Below are 10,000 nucleotides of genomic sequence, written 5' to 3' on the forward strand. Positions count from 1 at the left end.
CCCCTCCACCCCTTCCACCTCCAACCTCGCTTCAGCTCCTGGAGCCCTTATGCTCTCCTACCCCCACCAAAAAAAAACAAAAAAACGCAGCCAGCCTGGAAGTCAATAAACACCCAGCTGGATGAAGCGGGCTTGGAAATTACCAAGAGTTTCATTGGCTAATGGGATGAAACATACCAATATGTCAATTTCCCACCATCGCAGGTCCTGGCTTGTGTTCGGGCCAAACACAGCATCTGACCCACTTCTTCATCCACTTATGTGTTTGAGCTTAGATTTCTACGTTATTTTCACATCTGTGCTTTGATATTTGAACATACTGCTCTTATGTTGTTATAAATGCATGTAGAATTGTGAATATGCTATCTTATATTAAGGATCTATTATTATACTGTATGAAATAGACTGTGGGTGGTTCTCCTACTCACATTCTCCTGCAATACCTAAAGCAGCTCAATGGCTGTATATGCCCTGCTCTCATTCAGACCACACTTCCTAAACTCTTGGCCGTCCACCGTTTGGGTCGGACATGAAATTCACCAGGAATTCATGCCCTTTGGCACAAGTGGCTGAGGGAGGGTGAAAGCCAACCTTGAATGGTCCTCTTGAAGAAGGCCTTGCAGGCCTCGCAGGAGGCCACGCCGTAGTGGTAGCCTGAGGCGATGTCTCCGCACACCAGGCACAGGCGCTTGGGCATGGAGTTCAGCATGTACTCGCACTTGATCTGCGAGTCCTCGCCGATGGTGCTGGAGCAGTCTTCGTAGCGCTTGGCACCGGTGCCGCTGGGTCCCAGCGCGCTGGCCGGCCCGTAAAGGGTGGGCGAGTCCAGGCCGTTCTGGTGGCCGTTCATGGCGGAGCTGTAGCTGCCGCTGGCGTCCGAGGAGCCGCCGGGGCTGTGGTGGTTGACGCTGTCGGTCAGCGAGGCTGGGCTGGAGGGTTCCGTCTTGATGTAGGAGGGGCAGTTGGACTCAATGTGGCGTTCTTTGCTGGACATCCTGCAGAGCAGCCTGTTTAAGACATGGGGGAGAACAGAATGCCGTGTAAGTCACGTCCTTTCGGGCCGTGCTACGAGACACACCGTCCTCCTTTCAGAGACGGACTGGCGAAGGCTAGCACAGGCCAGGACGCGCCGCGGTGGTGCGCCAAACCTGCTGTATCTCACTCAGAGCTTTCTAAACCTGGGCGAAAGGGACACTCAGCAGCTAACATAAAGCCTTCCGATGGTGAACTCACTCCCATTTTCTCCCCAGTGTTAACGACGTTTCTGGGAGGAGATATGAGAGCAGAGCCACATGCCGGCCTAAAACCTCTATGTGACTGGATATCTACATGGACGGACAGGAACTAAGGAGGGTGATGAAACCTTAAAGCACTAGCACTCAGCAGGATGAGTCACAGCGACAAAAATCCAGCAAGAAGAACTCAAACGCAGTGATTATTACAGGTGTTCCCATGTTTCAGAAGAGGAACTCTGATTCAAAGCTAACCTCCAGTAACCACCATGCCGGACTATATCATCGCTTGTATATACTGTATTTGTATATATTGTATATAAAATACCTTTACATCCATGTCCCGTGGGAGGACGCATTCAACTTCACAATGAATTACAGTGATGCATTAGCTTATAGTAATGTCGTGATATGTCTTCCCAAAAACAGGGTGACACACCACACCAGGGATGGAAGCACGTGGTCGTCCCTTGTTTGGGGCAGGCAGTAAAAGTAAAGGGGTGGGACACAGTGATCGAAATGCAGCGTGACAGGCATTATGGCCATGTAGCCTGCAGCCAGAGCTGGTTGTAGGGGTTGTGGAGGGGAGAGGGGAGGATGGAGAGGGGAGAGGTGAGGATGGAGAGGGGAGAGGTGAGGATGGAGAGGGGAGAGGTGAGGATGGAGGGATGAGAATAGAGAGAGGAGAGGGGAGAGGTGAGGAGGGAGTGGTGAGGATGGAGAGGGGAGAGGTGAGGATGGAGGGATGAGAATAGAGAGAGGAGAGGGGAGAGGTGAGGAGGGAGGAGGGAGTGGTGAGGATGGAGGGATGAGAATAGAGAGGGGAGAGGTGAGGATGGAGGGATGAGAATAGAGAGAGGAGAGGGGAGAGGTGAGGAGGGAGGAGGGAGTGGTGAGGATGGAGGGATGAGAATAGAGAGAGGAGAGGGGAGAGGTGAGGATGGAGGGATGAGAATAGAGAGAGGAGAGGGGAGAGCGTGAGACATGATGCCTGGAGCCTGCCACCATCACTCATTCCACAGTCAATATCAACTTGTTCTACATGAATGTAATCAGTGTGGAGGGGAACTGAAGCTCCATCATCCTCACCCACCGTCAGTCAAAGCAGACACACACACACACACACACACACACACGCACACACACACACGCACACGCACGCACACGCACGCACACAGACACACACACGCAGACACACACACGCAGACACACACACGCAGACACACACACACACACACACACGCACACACACGCACGCACACGCACGCACACACACCCACACACACAGACACACACACACCCACACACACGCACGCACGCACGCACGCACGCACGCACACACACACACACACACACACACACACACACACACACACATTTAAAAGATCTAAAAGCTAACAAAAGAACAGACCTCTCCATATTACTACCACCCACCCCCCACAACCCACTGCTCAATACTGCCAAACCCATTTAGTTCAGACGGCCTCCCACTTCCTCCCTCCCCCACACACAGGCCCACACAGTCCTAGGGGACTGTCCTATTAATGAGTGCTGTAATTAATAGATATCTCTCCTCTGTCTTAAAGGAGGCTGCAAGGCCTGGCAGAGTGGATTAGCAATCCCCCCTGACAACAATCCACAGGACCCACAGCCTGGCGAGAGGAGCCTCTTCTGGGCCTGACTAATTTAACACTGCCTGAAGGTCACCAATAACCAAAATGCAGTTATTTGTTGCCAAGGAATTCTGCTTCACACACGCACACGCATGCACACACACACGCACACGCATGCACACACATGCACGCATGCACGCACACACGCACCACAAATAAAAAAAAAAGACAACAACACAAGTGTATGTACAGGCTCTCTGTCTATTTGTGCTTAACTGCTTTAGTGTCAAAGTGCTCGAACCTGAGACGTGAGTGACGGAGCACAGCAGTTATATAGACAAAAAAAGGCCCCCAGTTAAGATTTACACGCATAAGGCGGAGGAGGGAGGTTGGACACAGGAGACGAGAGAGGACAAATAAAGCAGGCAGGCTGCAGGACCACACAAAGGTCCTTTTAATTAAGGAAGGCCACTTCTAAATGAGGGCCCTAAAAAGCCAGTCAGCCTGTAAAAGAGGGATTCTTCTGAGGCCCATAAAGTAGAAGAAGAGCGAGAGACAGACAGAGAGAGAGAGTGAGAGAGAGGGGGCAGGGGCAGAGAGAGAGTGAGAGAAAGAGACAGAGAGGAGGAAATGAACTACTACCTTTTCATTTAAGCAACAAGCATGAGAGAAAGGAATACATTTTAGCTCCAATAAGCTCCAGAAACCAGTGGCTTTATTTGTAGGCGTTGTGTGCCTGCAGACGTATATTGGTAAAGTACATTTGATCCCTTATGGTTAGAACGTGTTATAGAACAAGCGGAACATCTCTACATCTAAAAAGCGGGTCCCAGGTGCAGTCGGATGCAGGAGTCTTGAGGAGAGCTGCAATACAGCTGTATGAGGAGCAGTGCTGTGTCACTCAAACGTTTGGTCTAAATCTGCTGACTCAGGCCAACTGCTAGGGTGTGTTGCAGGCAATCGATTAGGAAAAAGCTCCTCTTACACACACACACACACACACACACACACACACACACACTCACACACACCTTCACTGCACATAGGGTCACAGACGCATCTTAGAGCATATAAAGCTTGCACATTTATCTGTACAACGCTGGGTAAAACGGGTACAGGCACCCGTTTACACTGCTCAAAGTTTACACTGTAAACATGCTCCCCTATTCTGTTTATGGGCACCAGGGCTAAACTGGTTTGGGTGGCAAAGGATGAGCACTGTCACTCCCAGAGAGCCAGAGACCCAGAGCCTTCCATCCAAGCAAACAAAAGAGCAGGAGAAAGCTGTGTAACACTTCCTCCTTTAGAACACTTTAGAACCGCCTTAAGTCTCGCTGCAGCAGACAAGGTCTTTAACTTAGCCCCAAAGTTCCCTTTCTATTTCTCTCTCTCTCTCTCTCTCTCTCTCTCTCACTGTCTCTCCCTCCCTTTCTCTCGCTCCCTTTCCCGCTCTTTGAAATTCTATGACTCCATTAATCCGAGCCAGCAATATTCACAACTATCTATAAATTCAATTGTCAGACGACGGATTTTTATTCTAGGCTGCACTTGAATCTAAAATTAGAGGCAGTAAAATTCACATTAGCTCTAAGAGAAATGGAATTCTAAAGCCTATATTTTAGAAGAAAAGAAAGCCCTTTCTGTCAGAGGAGAGACCATTTGAGAGGTAATGATTTTATCTGTTTTTCAGTGATGCCTGGTGCCGGATTCAATTCCGTGGTGTGCTATTAACAAAAGAAGTTTTTACGGGGAAAAGCACTAAAATTTAGTTGAAGCTTATGAATGGAACTAACCATTGTCAAGTGGAGGGCATTAAGTAAGGCCTGGCAATGGTACTGTGGGGAGACAAAATTTCCTACAAACGGATGAAAGTAATCAGCTGTTCTGTATTGTTATGGGTTTATTGTTATCCTACATTAAAAATGGTTCACGAGTTAAATTGGCACTGTTAGGCGTTAGCACACTGCACTGTTATGAAACGTGTTAACCTTTTCTTGCGCTGGACTTCACTGGCATGAATCAGGGCTACGCAACTCCAGAATAGGGTGTACGTGTCGTTCCTCTAGCAGGGAGACATGCACCTCCTGCAGGGTGGGAGTGGGGAGAGCACCAGGAGCAGAGGGGAGACATGCACCTCCTGCAGCTGGCTGAGGAGCACAGTGCCTGCAGAACACCTCCATGGGGAAGGTGTTGGATGCCTTTGCAGTAAATGTTAGTATGTGTAAGCTGTGCAGAATGTCGTGTTCGATATTATTATGTATAGATGTGCTCACATACAGTGCTGCCTCATGTACTGTATACCTGGCACTAGTTATATAATAATGATAATAATAGTCACTTTTCTGTGATTGTGTCCAAAAGTGCTTCGGCACAGAGTGGCAGTAGAAAGGACACGCGGCTCAAGGCTCTGGTGACATCCCATTTTAGCAACAACTCTTCTCCCCTCTCTTAAAGGGTAAATCTCTGAAGGGAACAGGACCACAGGGATTCTTTTTCTATAGTTCCCCATAGTTATCGCTCTCTTTCTTTTTCCATATCTCTATTTCAAGTCTCACCCCCCCCCCCCCCCAGGCATTACATTCATCCGGAAAACAGTTGTAGAAAACACTTGGCAATGACAAGGTGTCATTCGATTGTTTGACTGAGGCAGTGTTTTGACAACTGCAGAGCCCAACCACACAATCATTGCATTAAGGTATGGCCACGGATCCTCCCTCTCTCTCTCTCTCTCTCTCTCTCTCTCTCTCTCTCTCTCTCTCTCTCTCTCTCTCCTCCACCCCCCCAACCCCCAACCCCCATCCTCAGCTCCATCTCCATCCGAACTGAGGCTGTCTGACTGCAAGACGATGAAGGCTACACTCAATAAGATGACTCGTGGAAGATGCTGGGTGGAGGTGGAGATAATATGTGCCTCTTCATCACAGTGCTAGCTCATCCTCTTCATCACCGTGCTACCTCATCCTCTTCATCACCGTGCTACCTCTTCCTCACCGTGCTACCTATTCCTCTTCCTCACCGTGCTACCTAATCCTCTTTTACATACAACAGTCTATTGCACTTGTAATATTTTATTTCCTGCACACTGGTCATCTACCAAAGAGAAAATGGAATATTTACTAGAGAAAAATACTAAAAAGAAAAAAAAAACAAGCTTAAGAAGGGATGAAATTAACTGGTAGTGGCATAATGACTGTTGTATTGGACTGCCATAATGTGTACACAGAATGACTTTACAAGCAGCGTACATAGTCACATTGAGTGTTACAGTGTCATAAAAGAATATGCATTTAGGCAGGATTATGCATTTAGACAGAAGATTAGAGCTAAGGTGTCTGATTACAGTTATACCAACATCTGAAACACAGCCACAGAAAGCCCTATGCCTCTTTTATTGGCTGTGTGGGGAGATCAATTGTTATAACATTACTGGGTTGGAAAGTAGTAATTCACTTCATTGTCGATGACTGGCTGCAAAATAACACCTCTGATTACATGCAATCAATGTGATAATGGCAAAACCACATTTGTATAGTGGGCCGAACGCCCATAAAACCGTCTGATCAGAGGCAGTACAACGGCTGTCTGTGGAAGCACTGCACTCAGAGACAGTGTGAGACAATGCACAGTGCTCCCAGACCCACGCTTCTGCTGTCTGGTTGTGTTTTAAATTTGAATTCTTCATAATATGTATGTAAAAATCTCTTTAAGAGCACTTTTAGATAAAAAACAACAACAACAACAACAATCTCTGGTGTGGAATTTCGAATCTTTGAAATGTCTCTGAAGTCTCTATATGTAAGGGTATAGCAAATGATTGAATGGCTGAGTTTCTGTAGAGATATAGAGGACTGATTGGCTTTAACAGAGTAAGAGGATGGGATGGTAAGGAGATGTGGTGAAAACGGTTTGGAGGGCTGTGTTCTCTCTCATCAACACACACGGACAACACTGCAGGCTTGGCTTGATCCAAAGACGATAAGGCCTCAGTCTGTGAGTGCGTGCATGTGTGTGTCGGGGGAGGGTTGAATGTGTGTGTGCATGCACTCTGGCACCCTTACAGATGAAAATCGCGATGATTTAGGTCATTTTCCTGTGCAGGCCAATCAGATAAGTGTGTTGCTGAGATGTGTTAGCTTTATCAGGTGAGATGCCCCTCTCCAAACATGCACAAACACACATACACAGACCTAAAACACACACCCACACCCACACACATGCTCATGCACACACGCACATTTTCAATCTCTTCTTCTCCCTAAGGCAAAAAGGTCAGTAGCAAATAGGCTATCCCATGGACCCATCCCATCTAAATGTTCCAAATTTCCAAGCAATGTCAACTGTCGCAGCAGGTCAAACAGCAGAGACAGCAGAAAGTTTGACGTGATTATTAGCTGGGACGACAGTGATATTAGCTTGCGTTATCGGCAGGCGCGCAAGCAGCGTTTCTGAACGCCACTGACAGCGCACACCACAGCGCGAGCACAACAATCAGGCCATGGCATTTCTCAGGAAGTAATATTCCGAACATCTCCACAGCACTTCCTCCTAGAGAAGAACCCTTCATCAGTTTGAAGGCAACTCAGCGCTGGCCAGATAAGAGAGGATGAGCTGCAGACTCAATGAAATTGCACGTAAATATAATAATAAAAAAGTGGGCTTAAAAAAAAACTAGGGATTAAAAACACAATTTATTAAACAGATTGTTAAAGAGGATTTTATTCCAGGAAATATGACAAGCGTGTAAAAGGGGGGGGGGGGGGGGGGTGGTTGTTTTCGGGGAGCGAAGCAGGGAAAGCCGTGTCTTTAACCAGATCAGAATCTTGAAATTGGCTGTCAAGACGGGATTGTTGTGAGTTATAGGCGTCTATCACGGCCCCACCTCCCTCTTGCCCTGCGCCACCAACCCCCGCCTGGTTAAAGATGCACCAAGCTGCCTCCACCTCCACCACTCCTCCACCCCTTTGCAAAGCATCTTAAATTTTCAACACCAACCACCATCTGTTACCAAATCTAATTCACATTCTGCCCATAATCGGGTTTGCGTCTGTAATACCCAGGCTGCCTCTCTTCCTGTACACAGAGCCTCCATCCCAGCCTCAAGAAACCCCCCCCCCCTCTCTCTCTCTCTCTCCCTCTCTCTCTCTCTCTTTCTCTCTCTCTCCCTCTCTCTCTCTCTCTCTCTCTCTCTCTTTCTCTCTCTCTCTCTCTCTCTCTCTCTCTCTCTCTGATAAAGGCATTTTTTTTCATTAAGGTATGCAGGAACTTTCACATCCTTTGGACACACCAGCTCATAGACGGAGTCACCGATTTGACTGTACTAAACACAATACTTAATGCTTGTGAGTGTGCATGCAGTATTTATGTGGGGTGCACCGGCAGACTCTGTCAAACCTGTCATGGCTCATGAAAAGTTAATGTTGTTGTCTTCCAAAATTGTACAGGAAAACAAGGAAAGTAGTTCAAGCAGAGAAGATAGTTCAGAACACGGCACACAGACAGAGGCTAGTTATGAACAGTAAAACAAGGGTTAAAGTTGCCCCAAATGTAAACACATATTAAAAGATGATTATTATTGTTATATCATATTTATTATTCATTTTCTAATTAATATTATTTCAGCACCATTTTATAGTATGGTTTGATTTAAACTTACACACACACACATGCAGGCACGCATGCACGCCCGCACACACGTGCACACACACAAAGAAACATGCACATGGTTGACTTGTCGATGCTTAAGACAAGCGCCCTGCAAATGTCCCGTTACCTCGGTACTGTGTGGGTGCACTGCGGTTGGACTCGAGTGTGAAACGTTAACGGCAGAACCCGCCAGAGCCTGCCGGGGCCCGCCGGGGCCCCCCTTGGCCCAGATCCCGCTCCGCATGCCGCTGCTGTCTCTTATCGGCACGGGTGCCTAATAATCCTCCACAGCCATAACCTGCAATCTAATCTAATAATCCTCCACCGCTATAACCTTCAATCTAATCTGCGCACCAGCACTGTGGCCAGAAGCCGTTGGCAGCTCCATCTGGGTTAAGGCGATCCGGTTTACTGCGTGAGCTGCTAAATTTATAGTAACAAGCCGTTCCCCTGGCAAACGAAACCTGCTCGCTGTGTTTGATCATATAAATAAAAGAGCATCTCTGGGGGTAGATAAGTGAAGTGAGTCCATCCCACACGCCTCTGCGGAACATGCTGAGCGTTTGGTAATTGCTTCAGAACATCTGGAATTGTTTTTTTTTGGGGGGGGGTTATGTGCGTGCGTGTGTGTGTGTGTTGGGGGGGCGGGGTGGTTAAAGACAGATATTTGTCTGTTTTACTAAAGGGCTTCAGTGGGTAAGAGGGTTAATTTGAGTATAGGTCTAAAAGTAGTGACAGAACTGACGCCCAGTGATCTGGTGATCCTCCGCGTGTCTGTGTGTGCGTGTGTGTGTGTGTTTGTTCTGCTCTTCTCCTGATTTTAAAACCCCCAAAAGCTTATGCCACTGTGTGACTGAATGCAAGTGTGCATGTGTGTGTGCATATCCGAGAGCTTGCATGACTACCTTCAAATCCCCCCAATACTGCTGCTAGTGAAATTCTATGTGTGTGTGTGTGTGTGTGTGTGTGTGTGTGTGTGTGTGTGTAAATCTGTTTAACACATCTCTGCCTGGAAGCTAGGCTAGGCTGGGATGCTGTGTTCTGCTTGTATGCTGCACACTGGCACGTTGCTTTGGAAAACACTGTCCCTGCCACTCTGTCAGAGTGATCCGTAGAGGCCGTGCTGTGTACACTCTAATCAGGAAATGGCCAGGACTCTTGGCTCAACACTGCTGTTATCTTTCTGGAAGTATTTTGCCTCTGTGCTACTGGATGAGATTCTGTACTTCACTGTGAAGTCAAAATTCATGTCAATTTAAACCCCCACGATGAAGGGGGGGTGCTACAGACCCAGCATGCTCCTCTAAACTGTTGCCCTCTGACCTTTCCACGGCACTGCAGGTAAAGTAGGAATCAGATCAAAGTAGTAATCTAATCTGCCTTTACAGTGTGTCACACATCGAGCACTGATGTTCATGGTGCTAATCGTGCGCCTCCGACTCCCAGCATGCTTTGCCCTGAGCCCATCCAGTGATTTTCCTGTCTGCTGAGCGCCACACGATGTGACCACGC

At 47.8% G+C, this 10,000-nt stretch overlaps 1 protein-coding gene across 8 annotated transcripts in view; it reads right to left on the reverse strand.

Moving 5' to 3' along the window:
- esrrga (estrogen-related receptor gamma a) overlaps positions 1-10,000 on the reverse strand; it is a 133,919-nt gene that overhangs the window by 50,412 nt on the left and 73,507 nt on the right. For all 8 annotated transcript variants that reach the window (XM_035533065.2, XM_081721436.1, XM_035533066.2 and 5 more), the window contains one exon: positions 592-1,007. In XM_035533065.2, coding sequence (XP_035388958.1) covers positions 592-1,007 — 416 coding nt within the window. The remainder of the gene's footprint in view (positions 1-591; positions 1,008-10,000) is intronic.

Source organism: Electrophorus electricus, chromosome 10 (assembly GCF_041902795.1).
Source record: "Electrophorus electricus isolate QZ-2024a chromosome 10, ASM4190279v1, whole genome shotgun sequence".
In the NCBI taxonomy this organism is placed as follows: Eukaryota; Metazoa; Chordata; class Actinopteri; order Gymnotiformes; family Gymnotidae; genus Electrophorus; species Electrophorus electricus.